This window comes from Mobula hypostoma, chromosome 10, assembly GCF_963921235.1.
Source record: "Mobula hypostoma chromosome 10, sMobHyp1.1, whole genome shotgun sequence".
Taxonomy (NCBI): Eukaryota; Metazoa; Chordata; class Chondrichthyes; order Myliobatiformes; family Myliobatidae; genus Mobula; species Mobula hypostoma.
The window spans coordinates 106,519,047-106,545,982 of NC_086106.1; the positions used below are offsets into that span (position 1 = coordinate 106,519,047).

Consider the following 26,936-nt stretch of genomic DNA (forward strand, 5'->3'; position numbering starts at 1 on the left):
TTTCCGCTGTATTGTCTCGATGCATTTTGAATTTAGGATGATGTTAAACATCTGTCCTTTAACAGATTGTTCGAAACACTGCAGTCCCTGTTTTGGTCAGTGTTCGGGCTGTTGAATTTGTACGTTACCAATGTAAAAGCTCGGCATGAGTTCACAGAGTTTGTGGGAGCTACCATGTTCGGAACCTACAACATCATCTCCTTGGTTGTCTTACTCAACATGCTGATTGCCATGATGAATAATTCTTACCAGCTCATTGCAGTAAGTTCATTCCAATTTTCTCTTACATACTGTAAATACATTCAGAAAGCAGATTAGTGCTAAAATGTACATGAGGAAGGATAAGTCAAACTTTCTGCATCCTTGCAGAGAAATGCATAACAAATGTCAGTTGTCATATCTTGCAACATGAATGAGATGCATAAGCAGTTACACTATTCCAGTGGTACCTGTTAACTGGCTGGAGAGTTTTGTGTTCTCTTTGAGAATGTGCAGTGTGTAATTAGTTGTTCGTTGTGACTTACCACTTTTCTAAGATATTTGAAGGAAATGAACACAGTGAAGGCCCATGTTGTGAAATGATAAAAGCACAGAGATGAAGACATGAAACTCTGTGTGGTACCTGGTATTAAAATAGCTTTGCTGATATTGATAAAAACAGAATCACTGTTTACCACTTAGTTGAAAGCGGCAGTGAAAGGAAGCTCATTTGAAAAAAATAGTCAAAATAATTAAAAATTTTAAGGATAGAAATTAGGAACAGACAATGTACTGTATATCGCAAGGCTAAGCCAAATGTCCAGGAAACACAGAAACATAGAAAACTGACAGCACAATACGGGTCCTTTGGCCCACAATGCTGTGTCAAACATTTACTTACTTAGAAATTACCTAATAGAGGGTTACCCATAGTCCTCTATTTTTCAAAGCTCCATGTACCTATCCAGGAGTCTTTTAAAGACCCTGTCATATCCACCTCCACCACTGTTGCCGGCAGCCCATTCCACGCACTCACCACACTCTGTGTGAAAAAACTTACCCCTGATATCTCCCCTGTACCTACTTCCAAACACTTTAAAACTGTGCCCTCTTGTGTTAGCCATTTCAGCCCTGGGAAAAAGCCTCTGACTATCCACACAATCAATGCCTCTCATCATCTTATACACCTCTATAAGGTCACCTCTCATCCTCCACCTCTCCAAGGAGAAAAGGCCAAGTTCACTCAACCTGTTCTCATAAGGTATGCTCCCCAATCCAGGCAACATCCTTGTAAATCTCCTCTGCACCCTTTCCATAGTTTCCATGTTCTTCCTGTAGTGAGGTGACCAGAACTGAGCACAGTACTTCAAGTGGAGTTTGACGAAGGTTCTATACAGCTGTAACTTTTCCTCTCAGCTCTTAAACTTAATCCCATGGTTGATGAAGGCCAGTGCACTGTATGCCTTCTTAACCGTAGAGTCAACCTGCATAGCAGCTTTGAGTGTCCTATGGACTCAGATACCAAAATCCCTCTGATCCTCCAACACTGCCAAGAATACTATATCCTGCTATCATATTTGACCTACCAAAATGAACTACCTCACACTTATCTGGGTTGAACTCCATCTGCAACTTCTCAGCCCAGTTTTGCATCCTATCTATGTACTGCTATAACCTCTGACAGCCCTACACACCATCCACAACACCCCCAACCTTTGTGTCATCAGCAAATTTACTAATCCATCTCTCCACTTCCTCATCCAGGTCATTTATAAAAATCACGAAGAGAAGGGGTCCCGGACAGATCCCTGAGGCACACCACTGGTCACTGATCTCCATGTAGAATATGGCTCATCTACAACCACTCTTCACCTTCTGTGAGCAAGCCAGTTCTGGATCCACAAAGCAAGGTCCCCTTGGATCCCATGCCTCCTTACTTTCTCACTTAGCCTTGCATGGGGTACCTTATCAAATGCCTTGCTGAAATCCATATACACTACATCTACTGCTCTATTTCCACCAATGTGTTTAGTCACATCCTCAAAAAATTCAATCAGGCTTGTAAGGCACAACCTGCCTTTGACAAAGCCATGCTGACTATTCCTAATCGTATTATGTCTCTCCAAATGTTCATAAATCCTGCCTCTCAGGATCTTCTCCATCAACTCACCAACCACTGAAGTAAGACTCACTGGTCTATAATTTCCTGGGCTATCTCTACTCCCTTTCTTGAATAAGGAAACAACAGCTGAAACCCTCCAATCCTCCAGAACCTCTCCCGCCCCCATTGATGATGCAAAGATCAGTGGCAGAGACTCAGTGATCTCATCCCTCACCTCCCACAGTAGCCTGGGGTACGTCTCATCCAGACCCAGAGACTTGTCCAACTTGATGCTTTCCAAAAACTCCAGCACATCCTCTTTCTTAATGTCTATATGCTCAAGCATAAATTGAATTGATTTTACCAATATAGTCCTGAATCATGGTATGGAAAAATGCAAACCACAGTTTGATGTATGAATTGATCTCAGCCAAAGGTTTCTGTTAGATTGGAGAAGATTCTGTTAACAACAGGGAAAGGTCATCAGAATTTCTACTCCCATTACGTAGCCTTACAGGAAGTGCAGGTGCAAATGCAAGGTCATGACATGGTCAGGCTCACTGGACAGTCCACTGGCATGCAGACCCTCTCTGACATTTCAGGAGTTTGTGTGGTACCAGAGGTGTTCAGTATCTTTAAAGCTGTCCACTCAACCAGGTAAGTAATAAAGCATTAAAAAAAACTCAAAAGGACTGGCTGAAAGGTCTGTGAAATGGGACTGTGTAGAAAGAATAAACAGGCAAGGTGAACAAATTAAGTTAAGTCACAAGTCCATCCATAAAATGCCACAGACTGTAAGAAAAATAGGTGAAAGAATAATCAGAATCAGGTTTATTATCACTGGCATGTGATGTGAAATTTGTTAACTTAGCAACAGCAGTTCAATGCAATACATAATATGAAAGAAAAAAGGAAAATAAAATAATAATAATAATAATAATAATAATAAATAAATAAATCAATTACAGTGTTCGTATATTAAATAGATATAATGATGTAAACCAACATAGCAAAGTGGTGACATGTTTGACATCTTCAGTACCATGGCTGGAATACCTTACTGCAGAGATGATGCCATTCCGCCAGTGGTTGGGAACTGAAGATACCATCACCTTATTTTACACATTTAAAATACAATTCTCACTTGCTTTCTTTTAAAACAGATTCCCCAGTTCATAATTTACAGTAGATCCCATTTATATTGTGAAAATAATCACATACAGCAATGTTCTTTGAATCCTGCAGACAACTAACTGCATGCCTGCTGCTTTTTCATATTTACTATTATATTCAGCTAATCAATGGTGAGAGAGAAAGCAGAAGAAACAGGGCTGTTGCAGGCAGAAAGATAATACGGGATATGCCCAGTTCAGTATACATATTTTCAAAGCTTCAGTTTTGATTCAGCACTTACCAGTACTTGTCCGCTCCCCCTTGATGGCCAATAACATTTTAAAGGAAAATGGGAAGCTGAGCGTTTACTCAGGAGGAGAATCAGTGAAGGTTTTTTCTGGTCGTTAACAGTCCAAGCATGCTTTAGCTCACACTATTTTCTTACACTGTAGGCATTTATGATGTTTCATTAAAGAATAATCTGGTCACTAAAATAATGGTCTTGACATCATAATCTTATTCTGTTCTAAATCATTGAGACGCAAAACTCTCAGAGGACATCTTGTGTAATGGGGAACAACATAATTCAGTCACTTAAAATCCCAGATACTAGAAGACCAGCTATAATAGAAAATAACTGGCAGGTTGATGACAATTACAAGGAACCACAGGCTGACGGACAACAGTCACAGGAAATCACAGAGGGTTACAATTACAGGGTATAACAGGCAGCGTGAGTAGTTACTGGGAATTAGCAGTTACCACAGACTGAGGGGCAACATCCATAGGGCATCTCTGAATGAGGACAATAGTCATTTGACACACAGATGGACAAGTGTCACACAGAATCACAGACAGTAAGAGTACAGTCAGAGTGGGGATACAGTCATCAGATTAAGAAACTGAATCATAAAACACACTTACCAACAGAAGAACGGCAATCACCACGAATCATGAACACAGTCACACAGCACAAGAAACAAGGAGCTTCAGTTATAAGTGAAGACCGGATTGCTCCTCACCACCAGTATCTTTGACCCATTTCCAGGACCATGCTGACATTGAATGGAAATTTGCCAGGACAAAGCTTTGGATGAGTTACTTTGATGAAGGTGCAACTCTTCCACCGCCTTTCAACATCATCCCCAGCCCAAAATCCATCTGGTACCTCTGTAAATGGCTGCACACTCAGATCTGTCCAAGCAGAGATTCGAAGACGGAGCAAAAGCACGAGAACTTCAAAGAATTTACAGTATGAATTTACATCTTTTTAAATATTTTTTTACCAAATTGTATCTTAACTGTAATTCTTCCACTCTTCATTTACAGTGCTAAGCATCACAGTTGCCACATCAGCATTCAAGAACTGAAGTCTGTTTTTAAGCTACCTTGTTTCCACTAGTGCCAATGTAATTGGAAATCATTGATCTGGGAAAGACTTGGTCTTCCCAAATCTCACAGTTGGTTTAAGAAACCAAATCTATTTAAGTATGTTAGACTTGATTCTATTTACTTATGTCATTCAATTTCATGGGAGATTAGATAATTGGTGAGCACAGTAGCATTCCGGTTAGTGTAACACTATCACAGCGCTTGTCATCCCAGTTCAATTCTGCCACTGTCTGTAAGGAATATATATGTTCTCCCTGTGACCGCATGGGCTTCCTCTGGGTGCTCTGGTTTCCTCCCACATTCCAAACATGCACGGGTTGGTAGGTTATTTGGTCACATGGGTGTAATTGGGCAAAATGGGCTCATTGGATCAATTTGTACATTTAAGCATAAATAAACAAACAAGCAAATAAACAAATAAGGTAAAAAGCTAGAAAGAAATGCCTTCTGATTTATTGCTGTATAACAGAGCCTCAGCCACCAAAGACCATAGATTTAACTTCTGAAAGTCGTAGTGCTTGCTGAACTCTTGTCATTCTTGCATTCTCCTCCCAACCCAGATAATGGAGGCTGCAGAGTTATCCAGATAGCATACCAACTACAGCCTGGGAACAATTGACAATGAAGAATCCTGCATGTGTCTCTATTCTTCATTCTGCTGCTGGGTACCTATCATGTGAGATACTCACCAGGAACTTAACGGAAACCCCAAGGGTTGCTGGATAGCTCAGCAACTAATCATGCTGCTGTTTTGCCTGTATGAAAGTGGCTCCAGGTTCAATCCTCATCCGGGCTGAATCGACTAAGCTCGGCCAAGACGGAGAAGTGGATAACAGCTGGGCCGCTGAGCTATTTAATGAGGCAGGACTACAGCAGGCTCTCTCCTGTTGTTTTCCAGCAGTTGGCAACCTATTCCAAAGTCCATTTATGCAAATATCACACAAGGATAAACTTCACGATTTTACAATCCCACACATGAATAGCCCCACTGATAGCTCCATTGGGCAGACTTTCTTCATTTCCTCATCTCTGGCTTGGTGAACAGAAACAAGGAGGAATTTCTTTAGCCCGACATTGGTAAATCTTTGGAATTCAATGCCACATGCAGCCAACTCATTGGGCATATTAAAAGCAGATGTTTGATAGGTTCTTGATTAGTAAGGGCATCAAAGGCTATGAGGAAAAGGCAGAAGAATGGGGTTGAAAGAGATATTAAAAATCGGCCATGATGGAATAACAGAGAGGACCTAATTCTGCTCCTATCTCTTATGGTTTTATGAAACATCAGGGTTGAGTCTGAGAGAGAGTAGCTATTGTTTATGAAGGTTCTTGGTTATCCAGGTCATTGTACATCATATCAAGCAATACTGTACTAAATCAAGCAACACACATAAAAGTTGCTGGTGAACTCAGCAGGCCAGGCAGCATCTCTAGGAAGAGGTACAGTCGATATTTCAGGCTGAGACCCTTCGTCAGGACTAACTGAAAGCAGAACTAGTAAGAGATTTGAAAGTGGGAGGGGGAGAGGGAGCTCTTGGCTCCATTCCTCCCCCTCCTGTCTTCTCCTATCATTTCAGATCTCTTCCTTACAATGCAGCCCTTACATCTCTACCCCGGCGTCTCCACAACAGTTCACACCTCCATTCATGCAAAGATAAGACTAATGACCCTCTCATTATCTCTATGCCTCTTAACAACCATCATGTGATTGCTACACCTTTAAACAACTGACAGAGTTTATAAACTGTAAACATGGGTTAGAAATGAAGAAGCCTCTCGGATGAGTGGTGAAACATCTTCTAGACAACACAGCAAGTCTGGTTGCCTTGATTTACAACTGCTTGAAATAGCTATTGTTCTTGTCAATTCCTTGCTGGCATAAATAGAGTCAACGGCAAGCAATTCATAATGTCTTGATATACACTGATAAACCATTGATCTTATTGAATTATAAAGTATGTCAATCAGTATTTTGTTTGTCTATTTCTTATAAGAAGGTGACTGATTTTGCATTGACCAGATTAAGGACAAAAAAGTAATTCCAATCAATTGAAATTACAACTAGAAGTTTAAGAAACAATATGAACTAATGGCTTGTACTTATTTGATTGTTAAATTCAATTTTATGACTTTTCAACACATGAGATTTTGACTCTCTCTGCTTGACAGACAGTGGAATTAAAATCAAGACCTGGCATCATTTATTCCTGTATCTTCTACTGTCTAACCTGGATTTACCAGAATCTTGTTTTTAAATGCATTTACAGATGTGGATAATGTTTCTGCCCTTGGGAAGGCAGTGACGAGCCACCTTCTTCAATCATTGCATTTCTCCTTGAAAATGTTCCTACAGTGCTTTTTGACATAGCACTGATGAGGCCAGGAACTTCCACTAGCCTATGAAAATCTGTTCCTTTTTCAAACAGGATACTGATACAATGCTAATTATTCTGCTTTAATAAGCTAAATCAGAGAATTATAGAAATGGGGGTTGGACTAAGTCTTTGCTACACAAATTGAAAATTATATTCTTCAATCTAATTTTCATGAACAGTGTGCTCAAACCCACTGCACGAAGAGTAAGAATAAATGGAGATTAAAAAAAGAATTGCCCCTTCTTTGTAAAATGATGTACAAATTCCATTGTAAATTTCCATCCTATCTTTGTACATTCTAATTATAGTTTGATGACAGGATTTTTGTTGCCATTTGTGGAAGTTGTAAGACGCTATTATTTGCAGTCTATTTACTGAATATTAGTTTTACTGCTAATAAAGTGAATGTACACTGCTGTTTTCTTTTGTTGAATGACATTCTGAAATCTACTTTCTTCTTTCAGGAACGTCATGCAGATGACTTGATCCAAAACCAACACTACCAGGTTTGCTGACAGTCAGTATTAGAGACAAATCGCATAAAATCAACTCACATAATTGCAGTCCCCACTGAGAACTAAAATCTGTTGACAAAGCCATTCTGTCATTGTATTTCTACCACTCATGTCTGATCCTTCTCTCTGTTGGTCTTTATTCTTTCTCATCACTGTATGGACATCATTACAGTCAATGTATGCCTAGACTTCCTGCATTGCAGCCAGGCTGCAGATCCATTTTTCCAAATGTTACTTGTTCATGTTGTCAGACTACAAAAATGGTCAGCACATCAAAACCTGTTGTACCTCACTGAGCAATGTTAAATACATAGTTAGCAATAATTCACTAGGACAAATTACCAGTGTTCATGCTGCTTTCAGATAAAAATAATATATTCTGCTTACGCAGAGTCCAGGACAGATTTCCATACTATAAATAATGCATCTGTATTGCTTTCACTGATGAACCCCAAGCATTCTCACTAAATAAATTGGGAAAAAAAGGTGCTTCCATCATTATTATTGATGAGGTGTTTTTGAAATGATTGACAATGAGCCTCAGTCTTTAAAAATATTATGTGAATAAAATATTGTCCTCATTACTGGGGGTTAATGTACATACGCTGTTTCCCAGTTTTGGAAATTTTGGGATTTGTAATATAAATGATAGTAGGAAAAATAATAAAGGGCACATTAGGCAGCAACTGCCAACATTCCTTGCACCCCTCTAGAGAATATGTTCTCCAGATGGATTAGATGGTGCAGTATTCAGTTTAAACATTGTTAAAATTAAACTAATACTTTAAAAATAAGGATACTGGAATGTTAAATGCCACTGATTAGACTAAAAATGGAGTAAAGTCGGATGGTATGTTGCCTCCCTAGCGCCAGGATCAAGGATATCTCAGATCGGCATTCTCAAGGGCGAGGGTGAGCAGCCAGCAGTCTTGGTACGTATTGATACCAATGACATAGATAGACAGGGTGAGGAGGTCCTGAAGAGAGATTTTAGGGAGCTAGGTAGAAAGCTGAGAAACCAGACCTTCCAGAGTAATAATCTCTGGATTGCTGCCTGTGCCACGTGCCAGTGAGGGTAAGAATAGGACGATCTGCGTGACTGAGGAACTGATGTAGGGGCAGGGGTTCAGATTTATGGATCATTGGGATCGCTTCAGGGGAAGTTATGACCTATACAAAAGGGATGGGTTACATCTGCACCTGAGGGGTCCAATATCCTTGCGGGCAGGTTGGCTCGAGTTGTTCCGGTTGGTTTAAACTAATTTGGCAGAGGGATGGGAACTGGAGTGACAGTGCTGAAGATGAGATAATTAGTTTACACACAGAGGCCATGTGCAGTGAGACTACTAGCAAGGAGAGGCTGATGATAGGGCAAAATTGCAGTAAACAGGATGACTTACAACGTAAAAGGCAGACAAAAATGAAAAGGGTGAATACAAGACTATTTGGGTACAGTATATAAAATAAGGTACATGAACCTGTAGAACAGCTACAGATTGGTATGTATGATGTTGTAGGCATCACTGAATCAAGGATGAAAGAAGATTATAGCTGGGAGCGTAATGTCCAGGAGTACACATTGTATAGAAGTGACAGGCAGGAAGGCAGAGGGGGTGGCATTGCTCTGTTGCTAAAAAATGAAATCACATCTTTAGAAAGAGGTGACATAGGGTTGGAAGGTGTTGAATCATTGTAGATAGAGCTAAGAAACTGTAAGGGCAAAAAAAAAACCCTGATGGGAGTTATATACAGAAACTCAAACAGTAGTAAGGATGTGGTGTACAAATTACAATGGGAGATAGAAAATACATTACCAGAAAGACCATGTTATGGGGGATTTCAATATGCAGGCACATTGGGAAAATCAGGTTGGTGCTGGATTCCAAGAGGGGGAATTTCTAGAAAGCCTATGAGATGGCTTTATAGAACAGCTCATGGTGGAGCCCACTAGGGGATCAGCTGTGTATTCTGGACTGGGTATTATGCAATGAACTTGAATTCATTAGAGTGCTTAAGGTAAAAGAACCCTCAGGGGGGTGTGATCATAATATGCTCGAATTCACCCTGAAATTTGAGAAGGAAAAGCTAAAGTCAGATGTATCAGGATTACAGTTGAATAAAGGAAATTACAGAGGCATAAGAGAGGAGTTGCCCAGAATTGACTGGAAAAGAACACTGGCCGGGATGACAACAGAGCAGCAATGGCTGGAATTTCTGAAAGCAATTCGGAAGGCACAGGATATATACAACCCAAAAAGGAAAAGTATTCTGAAGGCAAGATGACATGACCATGGCTAACAAGAGAAGTTAAAGCCAACGTAAAACCCAAGAGAGGGCATATAATAGAGCAAACATTAGTAGGAGGTCAGAGGACTGGGAACCTTCTAAATACCAACAGAAGCAAACTAAAAAAGTCATACGAGAACTAGCCAATAATATTAAAGAGGATACCAAAAGTTTCTTCAGATAAAGCGGAAAAGAGAGGCAAGAGTGGATATCACACCACTATAAAACAATGCTGGAGAGGTAATTATTGGAGACAATGAAATGGTGGACGAACTGACTAAGTATTTTGCATCCATCCTCACTGTGAAAGATGCTAGCAATATGGTGGAAGTTCCAGGGGTCAGGGGTCATGAAATGTGTGAAGTTACCGTTACTCAGGGGAAGGTTCTTGGGAAACTGAAAGGTAAGTCACCTGGACTAGATGGTGTGCACTGCAGGGTTCTGCAGGCATACACCCCAGGGTTCTGAAAGAGGTGGCTGAAGAGATTGTGGAGGCATTAGTAATGATCTTTCAAGAATCAATAGATTCTGGAATGGTTCCAGAAGACTAGAAAATTGCAAATGTCACTCCACTCTTCAAGAAGGAAAAGAGGCAAAAGAAAGGAAATTGTATGCCAGTTAGTCTGACTTCAGTGGTTGGAAAGATGTTGGAGTGGATTGTTAAGGATGTGGTTTTGGGGTACTTGGAGGCACATGCAGTTCAACTCTTTGAGTCATTATGTAGAAAGTTTGAAGTTAATATCCCGTCAGTTAATAACTCATCAAGAGTGATTGATAAGTTTGTGGCCTAAGGTAGAAGGAGATGAGTTATTAACTTCAAACTTTCTGCATAATCACTCAAAGAGTTGACCTGCACGTGCGTGTAATAAGAGCTGTATAACTCATCTCCTTCTACCCTAGGCCACAAACTTATCGATCACCCATGCTGTGGACACCTTTTGGAGGTCCAAGATCCGTATGCTCCATGACTGCCGGACTAAGTGTGTAAATGTGGGCGGGGACTAAGTTGAAAAATAAATGTGCTAGGTTTTCTAAAATTGACTCCTATCTTAGGCCACAAACTTATCAATCACCCCTCATATGTCAATGATTTGGATGATGGAATTAATGACTGTTGTAAAGTTTGCAGACGATTTGAAGGTAGGTGGAGGGGCAGATAGTTTAGAGGAAGTAGAGAGGCTACAGAAGGACTTAAACAGATTAGGAGAATGGGCAAAGAAGTGGCAGATGGAATACGGTGTCAGGAAGTGTATGGTCATTCATTTTGGCGGAAGAAATGAAAGGATTGACTATTTTCTAAATGGAGAGAAAATATAAAAATCTGAATTGCAAAAGGACCTGGGAGGCCTTGTGTAGGATTCCCTAAAGGTTAATTTTCAGGTTGAGTCTGTGATGAGGAACGCAAATGCAATGTTAGCATTCATTTCAAGAGGACTAGAATATAAAAGCAAGGCTGTAATGTTGAGACTTTACAAAGCACTAGTGAGGCCTCACTTGGAGTATTGTGAGCAGTTTTGAGTCCCTTATCTGAGAAAGGATGTGCTAAAACTGGAGAGGGTTCAAAGTAGGTTCACGAAAGTGACTCCAGGATTGAATGGTTTGTCATAATGAGTGCATTTGACGGCTATGAGCCTGTATTCACTGGAATTCAGAAGAACGAAGGTTGACCTCATTGAATCCTATAGAATGGTGAAAAGCCTTGATAGAGTGAATGTGAAGAGGATGATTCCTATGGTGGGAGAGTCTAAGACCAGAGGACCCAGCCTTGGAATTTAGAAGTGTCCTTTTAGAATGGAGATGAGGAGGAATTTCTTTACCCAGGGAGTAGTGAATCTGTGGAATTCTTTGCCACAGTCAGCTGTGATGGCCAAGTATATTTAAGGCAGAGGTTGATAGATTCATGATTGGTCAAGTCATGAAGAGATACGAGGTTAGATAGGAGATTAAGGCTGAAAGGAATAATGGATCAGCAATAATGCAGTGACAGAGTGGGCTCTTTTGGATAAGTGGCCTAATTCTCCGTCTATAACTTATGGTCTTATGGTAATGCTGCCAATTCTGGACACGACTATTTCAAAAGTTAGTTTAGATCCTCCCACTCTGAGCTGAAAGATCCTAACTGAAAGACACACAGGACAATAAGTACCAAATACACAAATCTATAGTCAGTGGTATTCAATTATCAAGCTCATTCTGATTAGACACAATGCAGGCTAATGCTGGAGGTATAATTGTCACACTAGTGTGGGAGGAATTATTTTCCTTTGAAAAATGCAGAGAAATCGTTACTTTGATTCCGGACCAGGCAGTCTCTCAACTAAGAATGCTTTATGTTGAGCCAGGAGAATAAGACCAGGATAAATGTTCTCCAAAACTATCAATGTGAGTATTTTAGCAGCAAATCTTATTTTATTAAGCTGCAGGCCAAGTGGGAAAAACATTATTTTTTTAAAAAATCACAGCACAATTTAGGATGAAATGGAGAGTAATTAGCAGGAGATTGCACTGTATTATTAGTAAGGCATTAGACAGTGGCATCTATGGATATACATCACTAAAAATGAACAATATCTTTTTCATATTTGGGCACATATTATTATAACATCAACAATACAGACACAAGTCAGTTATTTAATAGGTCTATGCTCCATATATATATCTCCCTGCACCCTTTTTAATCTTATCCCTTCAATATGTCTTTCTATTGCTTTCTCCCACTAGTTTCCCCACTAGTCATAGTCATAGTCATACTTTATTGATCCCAGGGGAAATTGGTTACACTACAATTACACGTGTAATCCTATTCAATTCCTTGTTGGGCCTATAACCCATGAACACTACCTCATTACTTGTTTTTTGCACTCTTTATTCATTCTTGCAATTTATAGTAATTTCTCTGTCTTGCCTTGTACTGCTGCTGCAAAACAAGGATTTTCACAATACGTGTCAATATTAATAAACATGATTGAGATTCTGAGTATTAGTGTTTGTATTATTTAGGCTTTTTCCCTATTTGATTTACGTTGATCAGATCTCACCCATTTTCTCTTTCTTTGTTCAATGTTTGTTAATGTATCTCAACTTGTATAATTTCAGTATGTCTGCTTTGCACTTTTGTGTCGTAATATCTTTTTCATGATATGAACACTGAAATTATTCATACTACTCCCAAGTGCGGCCTTACCAAATTGTTCTTCTAAAAGGATTCTACAGTGCCCCAATATTCAAGTGAATTATTTCTGAAAGGACTCCAGACTTGTTCACCTTTTTAAAAATTAAAAGTAGATCAATTCTTGCAATACCTCCATCTGTTCGAGTTGAAATCTATGTCATTGTACTCTCTTGGCATAACATTGAGCAATATTTTGGATTATCCCTTTCCAATCACTTACTGACAATATCAGCAAGGTCATCTTATTTGCGCTTCATTCCCAGCATGTAAAGTCGAAGTTGCCTCATTTTTTCCTCATAATTTTGAAACCCTGATGAAAGTCATCATTTTCCAGCTCTTTGTACCGCTTTCCTGCACTTGCATTCACATCCTGTTGCTCAGACCTGGATAAGTGCTTGAACTACTTTCTCCCAGTTTTATCTGTAGCTAAACATTCATTTATGGAGATGTAGCTAATTCTAATCCAGTGCAGTAAATAGGCCACAATCTCTTGCTTGATATTTATTTTCTAAAATTCTCATTTTTGTTTAATGTGTTGACCTTTCTGATTAAACACTTCAATACATTTGACATAATTGGAACTGGGTAATTCAAATGATGCAAGTTAATCACTGATGTGTTGTCATTGCACTGTATTTACAGAACTTTAATTCAAAATTATTTTCTTTGTTATTGAAGTCAATTAGTTAGAAGTGTATTCTTAGTTGATAGCATTAAATATGCATTGTACACATTCCACTTTTAACATCTGATTTTAAAATAAAATTGCATATTTAATTAAATTGTTCCTGCTACATTGGGTTTCTCCAAATTTCTTCTATTTTGTTCTAACTCCCTTTAATTCAACAACTTCAAAAAAGCTCTCCATACATTTAAGTAAAAAGTAATAGTTACAAATGAGTATTAAATATTATTTTAGATATCAAGTAGCCTTCAAATAAACATAATTGTGATCATCTATTTTACGGAAAGCCAAAAGGACAAAAATTACTTTTAATTCAACTGAAGCAATTGCAAATGAGTTTTTCATCTTATAAAGCTGCATTAAATGTCAATAGCTTGCATGAAATTTCATATTTACATTGTATGCCTTTTAACAGAGAATTCAGTTTTGATTAATTCTGTTAACAATGCATCAAATAGCTTGGAACCAAATTGAAATAATGTGTAAAGAAATATTTCATTGTTCTTCTTCATCTGACAGGAGGTTATTAAAAATTTAGTGAAAAGGTACGTTGCAGCTATGATCAGAAGTGCCAAAACTGATGAAGGACTTACAGAAGAGAATTTTAAGGTAAATATAAAAGTTCTACATTCTGGTATTAATCTTTATACAGCAAAGGTAGAAAAAGATGGAACTACTCAGCAGGACAGTCAGCATATGTGACAAGAGTGAAGTGAACATAGAATAGTACAGCACATTACAGGCCCTTCGGCCCACAATGTTGTGCCAACCCTCAAACCCTGACTCCCATATAACCCCCCACCTTAAATTCCTCAATACACCTGTCTAGTAGTCTGTTAAAGTGAAGCATGTTAATCCATTGAATAATGTCACATTATTGATTACACAAAGTTTTGCAATAGAAATATTTTTTTTATTATTTATTAAACTCAGTTGTCAAGAAATGTATCCTGGCTTGTAGTGCAATATATGCTGACCCAATTAAACTTTATTTACATTTTGTTCTGAATGTTCAGGTGAACTGAGACTTTGACTAAAAGAACTCAAAACTTTATACAATGTAATTTGGCTCATGTTGAAAACAACAGCACTTGACTCTAACAAGACAGTTCAAAGAAACATGGACTGCTTTGTTTCCATTTAGAATTACATATCCATAATAGTCACATTTCAATACAATGATTATCAATGCCAGCAATATTCTCCGTATGTGTGGATACCAGTTGAACTGCAGATCCCAGAACATCTTCTTGGACTGAGATAGCTGTTGTATTGCCTTTTGCAATTTTCCACTTGCTATTTGCTTAGAGTTATCTGGGCTGTAGGATGGTCTGTTAGCAGGAATATCGATGCCATTGCTGTGGAAATGCAATCTGCAATGCAAGTGGACAGATTGTGTGGCATTGCAAGAGTGACGAAATTTCAGAACTATTCCTGTTTGAAACAAGCAGTGTCCAAGATTTTGCTTTACAAATGATATTAGTGAGACATTATTACTTATCTTAATTCCCGGGTAACATTCCCTATAGTTATTCCCAGGTGTGGGCACGTGGCCAAGTGGTTAAAGCATTCGACTAGCGACCTGAAGGTCGTGAGTTCGAGCCCCAGCCGAGGCAGTATGTTGTGTCCTTGAGCAAGGCACCTAACCACACAGTGCTCTGCAACGACACTGGTGCCAAGCTGTATCGGCCCTTGCCCCTTCCTTGGAAACATCGGTATCGTAGAGAGGGTAGACTTGCAGCATGGGCAACTGCTGGTCTTCCATACAACCTTGCCCAGGACTGCGCCCTGGAGAGTGAAGATTTTGAGGCGCAGATCCATGGTCTCGCAAGACTAACGGATGCCTTAAAGTTAATCCCAGTAAGTGATGTTGCTCTTTGATTTATACTGAGCCATACAGATCAAAAGGAGTTTAAGTCAATATTCAGTCAACCTCCTTCTGTGGTTCATGACAACGTGTCATGTAAGCTGACCCATTTATTTAATGCCGCTTAGGCGATCAGTTCATTAGCTCCGAAGAGACCCTGTAGCATTCTCTTCTTTTACCTTTCCAACTAATACTGGAAGCTAACCCTTATAGAAACATAGAAACATAGAAAATAGGTGCAGGAGTAGGCCATTCGGCCCTTCGAGCCTGCACCGCCATTTATTATGATCATGGCTGATCATCCAACTCAGAACCCTGCCCCAGCCTTCCCTCCATACCCCCTGACCCCTGTAGCCACAAGGGCCATATCTAACTCCCTCTTAAATATAGCCAATGAACTGGCCTCAACAGTTTCCTGTGGCAGAGAATTCCACAGATTCACCACTCTCTGTGTGAAGAAGTTTTTCCTAATCTCGGTCCTAAAAGGCTTCCCCTCTATCCTCAAACTGTGGCCCCTCGTTCTGGACTTCCCCAACATCGGGAACAATCTTCCTGCATCTAGCCTGTCCAATCCCTTTAGGATCTTATACGTTTCAATCAGATCCCCCCTCAATCTTCTAAATTCCAACGAGTACAAGCCCAGTTCATCCAGTCTTTCTTCATATGAAAGTCCTACCATCCCAGGAATCAATCTGGTGAACCTTCTTTGTACTCCCTCTATGGCAAGGATGTCTTTCCTCAGATTAGGGGACCAAAACTGCACACAGTACTCCAGGTGTGGTCTCACCAAGGCCTTGTACAACTGCAGTAGTACCTCCCTGCTCCTGTACTCGAATCCTCTCGCTATAAATGCCAGCATACCATTCGCCTTTTTCACCGCCTGCTGTACCTGCATGCCCACTTTCAATGACTGGTGTATAATGACACCCAGGTCTCGTTGCACCTCCCCTTTTCCTAATCGGCCACCATTCAGATAATAATCTGTTTTCCTATTTTTGCCACCAAAGTGGATAACTTCACATTTATCCACATTAAATTGCATCTGCCATGAATTTGCCCACTCACCCAACCTATCCAAGTCACCCTGCATCCTCTTAGCATCCTCCTCACAGCTAACACTGCCACCCAGCTTCGTATCATCCGCAAACTTGGAGATGCTGCATTTAATTCCTTCATCCAAGTCATTAATATATATTGTAAACAACTGGGGTCCCAGCACTGAGCCTTGCGGTACCCCACTAGTCACCGCCTGCTATTCTGAAAATATATACAGGCCTAATGATCAACTTCAATGACAGGTTTCAGAGGTGGCAAGAAAGCTTGTTGTTTCCTGACCTTTTCAGTTTGGTTTTATTAAGTCTTAACTCTCAGAAACTTTACCAGTACCCAGTGGAGAGAAACTACAATCCTTAGGTGGCACCATTATTGAATATTGACATCAAAAAGCCCTTGTGCCAGCACAAAGAATGTCACCAACAAAGGAGAAGTAACATTCCAGTCAATCCAGCAAACACTTGGGAAAATACGTTGGCATGGATACTTTGCATGTTTTCAGACCTTTTCCAAAAAAATTGTTTTTCTAGGCGTACTATACATACTAAATTGTAATTAATTAATTCCTCTTTGTATTTATTACACTGAGCATTATTATCATTATTTCACTCCAGGATCTCACTGTGTATGAAATAACTTGTAGTATATGAATGTAGATTGGAATGCTATCAAATAATTATTCTGCTCCTGTTAATAGGGATACTGCACCTCTGTAATGTTAAGAAAGCTTGTTGTTCCATGACTTGTTCAAGTTAGTTTAATTATAACTCTGGTAAAAGTTGCATATAATTATGAGGACCTACAATACTTCCTTGGCACTTCTGCAGAACTCCGTCTAATAGTACAGCTCTATCCAAAGTTCCTCTGGCTTAGGAAATACTATTGACAAGAGGGAAGTAGTATACCTGTCATATTAGCAAACACTTGGGGAAAGAAATGCTAGTGTACCTCAAAGGGTAACTATGGAAACGAATACGAGGAATATATTAGAATGTCTATGCTGCCACCAATCCTGGGAGTTGGATCATTAGAGGAACACATGCAAAATGCTGGATGAGCTCAGCAAGTCAGGCAACATCAATGGAGGGGAATAAGCAGTTGATGTTTCAGGCTGAGACTCTTGATCAGGACTGGAAAGGAAGGGGGTCAAAGCCAGAATAAGAAGTTAGGGGAAGAGGAAGGAGTACAATTTGGCAAGTGATAGTTGAAACCAAGTGAGGGGGAAGATAGATGGAAGGCTGGGGAGAGGGGATGAAGTAAAAAGTTGGGAGGTAATAGGTGGAAGAGGTGAAGGTCTGAAGAAGGAAGCTAATAGGAGAGGACAGTGGACCATAGAAGGAAGGTAAGGAAGCAGGAAACCAGAGAGAAGTTATGGACAGATGAGGCTAAAAAAAAGGGGTAAGAGGGTAATTAGAATTGGGAATATAAATAGAGAGGAGGGGGGAGGGGGAGAAATTACCATGTCAGAGAAATTGATGTTTATGCTATCCAGATGGAATATATTGTGTTGCTCCTCCAACCTGAACTTGACTTCATCATAGCAGTAGAGGAGGCCATGGAAAGACATATCAGAATGGGATTGGGAAGTTGAATTGAAATGGGTAGCCACTGGGAGATCTTGCATTTGTGGCAGACAGAGCAAAGGTGCTCAACAAAGCAGTCTCCCAATCAATGTCAGGTGAATGGGTCTTTCATGGTAGGGTAGTTTAAACATGAATTTAATCTGTTCAATACAGATAAAATATACACTCAGGAGGCACCTTAAGTACCTCCCGTATCTGAGTGTATGTTCATGGTCTTCTGCTGCTGTAACCCATCCACTTCATGTTCAATATGTTGTGCATTCAGAGATGCTCTTCTGCACAGCACTGTTGTAATACATGGTTATTTGAGTTACTATTGCCTTCCTGTCAGCTTGAACTAGTTTCACCATTCCCTTCTGATGTCAGTCATTAACAAGGCATTTCTACTCGCAGAACTGCTGCCCACTGGATTATTTGTTTTATTTTTGCACTGATCTCTGTAAACTCTAGAGACTGTCGTGTGTGAGAATCTTAGGAGATCAGCAGCTTCTGAGATACTCAAAAAACCCCATCTGGCACACAATCAAAGTCATTTAGATCATCACATCTCTTCCCCATTCTGACGTTTGGTCTGAACAGCAGCTGAATTTTTGACCATGTCTTTATACTTTTATGCATTGAGTTTCTATCACATGATTTGCTGATTAGATATTTGCATTAATGATTAGGTGTACAGGTGCACCCTAATATAGTGGCCACTGAGTTTAGTTCTTTTTATCATCACTGTAGGAACTAAAACAAGACATCTCCAGTTTTCGCTATGAGGTTCTCGACCTGCTGGGAAACAGAAAATCTTCTCGAAGAACGTACTCGACCAGCAGTGATGGGATGCAGATAGGAGAATTGGATGATGATAGTGCAGAAGAAAAGATAAATAAAATAGTGTCATTCAGTTTGGCCGGTGAAAGCAATGACAAGAAGAAGTTGAAAATGAACTCTTTCAGTGTCTCTGCTCTAATAAAATCAGTTTCTGGAATTGATCTCGAAGAGAAGTCAAAAAATAACAGATTGGGCAAGCAATCCCCATCAATCCAAAATGGCAATCGATTGCAGAGGTACCCAAACTCCAAGAAGGATTCTTTTAAAAGGCTTGGTCTTCTGTTTAGCAAGATGAATGGTCAACTGTCAGAATCAACTCCAGAGCCTGTCTCCAGTATTTCTGATGGACTGCTTCAGGCACACAATATGTGGCAGGACTTCAAGTATTCCCAAATTGCCAGCCCTAACAATAAAGCAAAGAGTGAGAGTAGTCTTAATGCTGTTGGTCTTAATGAGGTCAATAGAAGAAACAGAATTGATAGCCATTGTTCAACTAACCATACAGACTCATTTCATTGTTCTTCCAATATTAGTGCCTCCAACAACAAACTCATTGACTCGTCAAGTGATGTCTATGACTCTTGGGGGGAAGCCTGTGATTTGCTAATGACCAGATGGAATAGCCACCAGGAGGATTATGTAACAACTCGATTATAATATACAAGACAATGTATAGATAGTACTTTACCACAAGCGGATTTGGATTGTGTCCATACAGAATTATTTTTAAAACTATCAAGCATCTGGAACATAAACCTGTAAAGGGAGTTTTCTGAAGAAAAACCCTGTGTTCTGTAAATTCACAGAATGGTCCAAATAATATTGAACCTCATAGCAATTGCTGTTATTTATGCACAAATACCACAGCTATTTCAAGTCCAGATGGAAAATGAAAACATGATTTTGAAGACGAGTCTCTCTGCAGTTAGCTTTGCAAAAATGGCATCTCACACTCGACCCCCCCCCCATTTAAATGCATTGAGTGGCATGAAGCTCCTGTATTTGCACAATTGATACAAAGTAAACTTGCCAACAAAAGTTGTCATTTCAAGTCTAAATACACTTTTTAATTGGTGTGTGATTTACAGCCAGTAAACCTCTCTTATACCAAAACTTAATTATCATAGACTGGTGTCTGTTTTCTTCGGGTTTTAAAAGCTATTGGAGATATAAAGGTACATTGCATACTTTTTCTGTGGACTAAGTAAGGAAAAGTCTTTCCTCCTCTCATTTCTGCAACTAATTTGATGCTAATTTTATCCATTCTAATTTGTACAGTCTTCATGTTATTTCCCCCTAAACTCACAATGTCTTCCTCTCTTCTTCCAGTACCTGATTTAATTCTGGTTCATCCTCAAATGGAAGCTTATTGTCATCCAACTGTACACATTTACAGCTAAACAACACTCCTGTGGGACCATTGTACAAAACATAATACATACTGTATGTCACATACAGCACATAAAATAATATTAACATGTAATAGAAAATGTCCTGTAGATGTACAAGTTGACAGAAAATGCATAAGACTGAGATGCATCCTCCATCGTCGAGCACCTCCACTCTATCTGCCACAACAGACAGGATCTCCCAGTATTCACCCACTTCAACTCCGCTTCCCACTCCCATTCAGATATGTCCATACATGGCCTCCTCTACTGCCATGATGAGGCTAAACTCAGGTTGGAGGGCAACACCTCATATACCGTCTAGGTAGTCTCCAGCCCCTTGGTATGAACATAGAATTCTCCAACTTCCAGTAATTCCCTCCCCCTCCCTTCCTCTATCCTTATGTCACTCTGCCCCCTCCCCCAGCTGCCTATCACCTCCCTCATGGTTCCACCTCCTTCTACTACCCATTGTGTTTCCCCTCCCCCACCCCTTTATCTTTCCCCTTACTGGTTTTTCACCTGGAACCTACCAGCCTTCTCCTTCCCACCCTCCCCCCATCTTCTTTGTAGGGCCTCTGCTCCTTCCCTCTACAGTCCTGACGAAGGGTTCCGGCCCGAAACATTGACTGATCGTTTCCACGGATACTGCCCAACCTGCTGAGTTCCTCCAGCGTGTTGTGAGTGTTGCTTTGACCCCAGCATCTGCAGATTATTTTGCGTTTATAATCCCACTGCTTCTATCAGGGCCCTTCCCAGTTTATGAATGCCCAACCTAACTACAGCCCATACATACAATCATTTGAAGGGCCAGTGGCATAGATTTGCAGGCTGCTGCAAGGTTGCATCTATCTTCCGTCACTTGGGAAAACACAGTTTGTATCTGCTTTTCCGATTTGCAAACTGTTTGGTTACGAAACCTGGTGATGACCTATAGTTGCTTGCCCTGTTCGTTGAGTTTCCTTATATTCTAATATTAGAATATATTTCCTAATCTTACTACTATTACTACTATTAAACAGGCAAGAGCAAATCCAAATAATGGTGGCTGCTATTTGTTGTTTTGGTAATCTTTGTCCATCAAATATTATAATGGGAGATCCGTACACCTTTCAGAGCAGGAAGCATCTCTTCACCCACACACCACCCACTGAATCTCCTGTTTCCATCTGCCCTCCCCACTTCCTCGACTTGATTCCATGCCCTGCCTTCCCCTCCTGTCAGATTCCATCAGTCGCAACCGGCCACCTATCATCTCCCAGCCACTGTCACTATTTCCACTCTCCCTTCCTGCATCTACCTATCACCGTTCCTCAGCTGGATCCACCAGTCGATTGCATCTCCTGCTCCAGCTCTTCCCTTCACTCTTTCATAAGAGCTATCTCATCTCTATCTTTCCGTCCAGATGAAGAGTCTTGACCTGACATGTCAACTGTCCGTTTTCTTGTACGGATGCTGCCTGACCCAGGTTCCTCCGGCATCTTTGTGTTCCAACAGTATGGTTGACTCATAACGGTCTCCTTATTTCAGGAAAAATGAGAGGAGAAAGATAATACTAGCTTTTCCTGTGATATCCACATATATGCTACATAACAATCAATATAGTAAATCGTGTAAGGTTCTGCTTGTTGGCAAAAAGACAAGGGGGCAGAAGAACAGAGAGAGCTAATGATAGGGAGGGAGTGAGGTGGAGGGGGAGGTTAGTGATTGTGAAGAAATATTTATAACATATTGAACACAAAAGTCAATAAGTAATGCTAAATTTCCAAATTTGGCTTCAGCTGTAGAATAGCATCTGGTTCTTGGAAGGATACAAAAGGAATTCATAACAAATAGTTCCAAAAATGGGAGACTGCAGTTTTGCTGATAGAGTTGAAATGCTGAAGTTTAGCAGGGAAATAATGGTAATTATTAATTGCCAAGTCAGAACAAATATGGAAAACAGGATAGAAACTTGTGCTCTATACAAAGGAAATTCAATATCATTGAGGTCCTCTTATTTCAGAAATAGAAATCATCTGGCATTCATTACTACACTGTGCCTTTAGCTCAAACAACAAAAGATGAACTTCTATCCCCAAAGATTTATTAACAGGTAGATGCAATTAAAGGGGTTGTCCCTAAAACCTGAGTTGATGCAATTGTGCTTAGGATGTGACATGTATTGCCTGAACTGAAATTAGCTAAATACTTTAGGGTGATAACCTTACCGTGATTTGGTTTCCTGTATAGGAAACAGGACATAACGGATTTTTCTTTGAAAGACCTAACGTGGATTTGGTGGGCCAAATTTTCTCTCTGCAATATTGTTCAAAGAGTAGTGTAAATGAGGAATGAGTGTACAAGTATAGTAACTGTGAAAATCACAGGAAGTTTAAGGGAGAAATGTTGCTTTACATGGGTCTTAGAGCTGCATAAATATGCCAACAACCTAAACTGGTTTGCCACTTATCTCTTCCTTGCCACAAATTCCTGCTGATTTTCACATTAATAACACACCTGTTATTTCAAATCTGATATTGTAAATCAAAATACAGTATAAACTAGCTTGTTCAGTGCTTCAAACTTTCTGACGTCTGCTGCTATGCCAACATGTGAACGGTTACCACGGTTGTCCATTGTAGCCTTTTGTTCTCTTGAAGGTTTGATTGAGGACAGTGGGTGGTGCACAGCACATTTGTAATCTATGTTGTTATAGCACCAGGACCTCTGCACAGAAGACCATTTACTGGAAAGTAATATTGGGTAAGATGAAATAATAGAGAGAAAGATTATTTAGGTCAAATCTCCACTATTATTTATGTCATCTCTGATATTAGATATTGTGGCCACCAGCAATTTGCACAGCTGAATATTTACAATCAGATTTAAACCTCAGAAAATAATGTTTCCATGGTAATTTTCATCTGATGCAGCAGTGGTCTCAAAGGAGTAAAGACAGCAAAAGCTGGAACAATGTGACACTGGGACAATCACATCAAGGGGGAAAATGATACAGGCCAAATCATAAGAAAATTGAATATCCTGTGTCTATTTCCAAGATAATGCTGCTAGAGCTCACAATGTCATTGTTACGATTGCTGACCAGTGTTGAGCACATATGAACAAATTTTAGCCCAGCATTGTTTTCTGCAGACATGTCTCTCAATATTCATAGCACATGAACCATATTCACCAGAGTTTATTTTAATTCCCTAATTATAACCAATAATTAATAATGGCACCCACTACCATGGCTTCAATGGTGACATATTATTCTTGAAGCCACCTCCTCCTAATAGGTGGTTATTTACCATCACCATTCATAATTCGATAAGGTGGGTCTAATTTGAGGTTTGAGAGTTCAATTAGCTCTGTCTGTTACACATTGTTTTTGCTATTCAGTATGCTTGTCATCCTGTTTTGTGGCTACACTAGGATGGTACTGTGTTATTTTTATGTGTGCCTGACAGGCCCTTGGAACTTCTCTTTGAACCAAGATTAATAGTAAGGAGGTAATATGGAATGTGCTTGACCATAAAGTTACATATTGGGGTGGTATACATTCCTGCTGCTGATGTCATCTACATTATATTGTGGATGCCCAGGTTTGAGCTCCAGTTTTGTCAGTCTAACCTATGTAAAGACAAATTAGACAAGAATGGTGATCACCGCTATCTTGGACAGATACATCAACCACAGGTAGGTTGGAGAGGACAAGGTCAAGTAGGTTTATTCTTTATGTTAGTTTCTGACTACCTGCTGCAGACCCAGTCTGGCAGCTTCCACTTGAGGGTTCAGAGAACAGAGGCAGCATTGGTGCCACCAAGCCATCTTCATGATGGACACTGAAGTCCTTCTGATTAAACTTTGTGTTATTTGCAATTCTTCTTCCAAGTGTTGTTCAACATGGAAGAGCACAAATTCAACAGCTGAGAGAGGACTGAAGGGGTTAATCATGAGGCAGTTTCCTTCCTTATTTTGACCCAGTGCTGTGATACCTTAGGGAATCTGGTGTTTATATTGATGATTCCAAGAGGCACTTCCTCATGTTTATATCACTGTGCCACCAACTGTGGTAGGCCTGTCCAGCTGGTGGGATGTGAGATGTGCTGGCATTGAATCTAGAAGCAACATTGCTCAAGCAGTGTCACTTTACATTTCCCGTTACCTGTTTTATTTTGTTGTCCACTTAAGACAACCAACCCATGGGTGTGTGCATTTCCATAATGAGAATAGTAGCATTTTTCTTAGGTGCCACATTAACAAACATTGGCACAGTAACATGCTGAGTTTGTATATACAAACTCTCATCCTCATTTGTGAAATTTCCAAGCAAGGATTATTTAATGTAAGTAGGAATCCTCTCCTTTCCCAGGGACAACCTCACCACAAAATAATCAAGGGTGTAATGTTGAGGCTTTTTTAAAACACTAGTAAGGCCTCACTTGGAGTACTATGAGCAGTTTTGGGCCCCTTTTCTAAGAAAGGATGGGCTGAAATTGGAGAGGATTGAAAGGAGGTTCTCAAAATTGATTCTTGGATTGAGACAGCATATGAGAAGCATTTGAACTGATTGTCTCTACTCACTGGAAGTCAGAAAAATTAGGGGTGACCTCACTAAAACCTATTGAATCTTGAAAGGCCTTGACAGCATAGATGTGGAGAGGGGAGTCTTGGAATAGAGAGATGTCCTTTTAGAACGGAGATAAGGAAGAATTTCATTAGCAAGAGAGTGGTGGATCCATGCAGTTCTGAGGAGGCCAAGTCATTAGGTATATTTAAGGAACATACATCAAAGTTGCTGGTGAACGCAGCAGGCCAGGCAGCATCTATAGGAAGAGGCGCAGTCGACGTTTCAGGCCGAGACCCTTCGTCAGGACTAACTGAAGGAAGAGTGAGTAAGGGATTTGAAAGCTGGAGGGGGAGGGGGAGATGCAAAATGATAGGAGAAGACAGGAGGGGGAGGGATGGAGCCGAGAGCTGGACAGGTGATAGGCAGAAGGGGATACGAGAGGATCATGGGACAGGAGGTCCGGGAAGAAAGACCGGGGGGGGGGGTGACCCAGAGGATGGGCAAGAGGTATATTCAGAGGGACAGAGGGAGAAAAAGGAGAGTGAGAGAAAGAATGTGTGCATTAAAAAGAGTAACAGATGGGGTACGAGGGGGAGGTGGGGCCTAGCGGAAGTTAGAGAAGTCAATGTTCATGCCATCAGGTTGGAGGCTACCCATACGGAATATAAGGTGTTGTTCCTCCAACCTGAGTGTGGCTTCATCTTTACAGTAGAGGAGGCCGTGGATAGACATGTCAGAATGGGAATGGGATGTGGAATTAAAATGTGTGGCCACTGGGAGATCCTGCTTTCTCTGGCGGACAGAGCGTAGATGTTCAGCAAAGCGGTCTCCCAGTCTGCGTCGGGTCTCACCAATATATAAAAGGCCACATCGGGAGCACCGGACGCAGTATATCACCCCAGTCGACTCACAGGTGAAGTGATGCCTCACCTGGAAGGACTGTTTGGGGCCCTGAATGGTGGTAAGGGAGGAAGTGTAAGGGCATGTGTAGCACTTGTTCCGCTTACACGGATAAGTGCCAGGAGGGAGATCAGTGGGGAGGACGAATGGACAAGGGAGTTGTGGAGGGAGCGATCCCTGCGGAATGCAGAGAGGGGGGGGGGAGGGAAAGATGTGCTTAGTGGTGGGATCCCGTTGGAGGTGGCGGAAGTTACGGAGAAACTTATATTTATTTAAGGCAGAGGTTGATAGATTCTTGATTAGTCAGGGATATAGGGAGAAGGTAGGTGACTGGGACTGAGAGGGATAGTGGATCAACCATGATGAGATGGGCCAATGGCTCATACTGCTCCTTTACGTTATGGTCCCAGGCATACAGAAAGAACATACATGAACATATGGAAAAAAGTAGCTAGATTGCTCTGTGAAATGTTATTAAATGATTTTGAGAATCAATAGATCAATTAATAATGAATAACTTTGAAATACTATTAAAGTTGGCAAAGGTATGTGCAACAAAGGATGTCTCTTCAGTCCAAATGGAAGGGGCTCTGTCCATAAGACTGATACTTTATTCCTTTCCATAGATGCTGCCTGACCTGCCCAGCATGTTGTGTGATGGCTCTGGCTTTCCAGTACCTACACCATCTCCTGTTAAACATTTCCTCTGACAGTTTTTATTTTGACTGGTATGGACAGTTAGTAACTTGGTCATGTGACATCATTGCAGGCTTCATAAATAAGTTGATACATGGATCAATCATATCAATAGATTCCTGAAGATCCAATACAACTGAACTCCAAATTAAAGTGAAGGGAAATACAAGACAAACAGTCCTTATGAATAATATATGCACATATGTCATTTTAAAATTCCAAAATTTCCACTTCTACAAAGAGTGGCTTGATACATGTGTGGTAATAGTATTTGTGTATCTCCCTAGCAACAATGAGAAAAAAATCCTTGACTCAAAAAGAAATTTGTTCAACTACCCTAATATTAGGTAAACAAGGTAATTACCAAGTTATACACTCTACTCCCACCTTCAACTTTTATCTGAACTTTTGGATCATCATGTAGTTATGTCACTGATTGCTCAGATTTGCTAGGTTG

General features: G+C 40.3%; 1 protein-coding gene across 1 annotated transcript in view; it reads left to right on the top strand.

Annotated features, from left to right (window-relative positions):
* LOC134353392 (short transient receptor potential channel 5-like) overlaps window positions 1–20,038 on the top strand; it is a 140,939-nt gene extending 120,901 nt beyond the window's left edge. Inside the window, exons 7-11 of the mRNA XM_063061417.1 lie at window positions 66–261; window positions 4,242–4,445; window positions 7,425–7,466; window positions 14,138–14,227; window positions 18,851–20,038. Of these exons, the coding sequence (XP_062917487.1) occupies window positions 66–261; window positions 4,242–4,445; window positions 7,425–7,466; window positions 14,138–14,227; window positions 18,851–19,597 (1,279 nt within the window). The 3' untranslated portion in view covers window positions 19,598–20,038. The remainder of the gene's footprint in view (window positions 1–65; window positions 262–4,241; window positions 4,446–7,424; window positions 7,467–14,137; window positions 14,228–18,850) is intronic.
* Window positions 20,039–26,936: the final 6,898 nt, after the last annotated feature.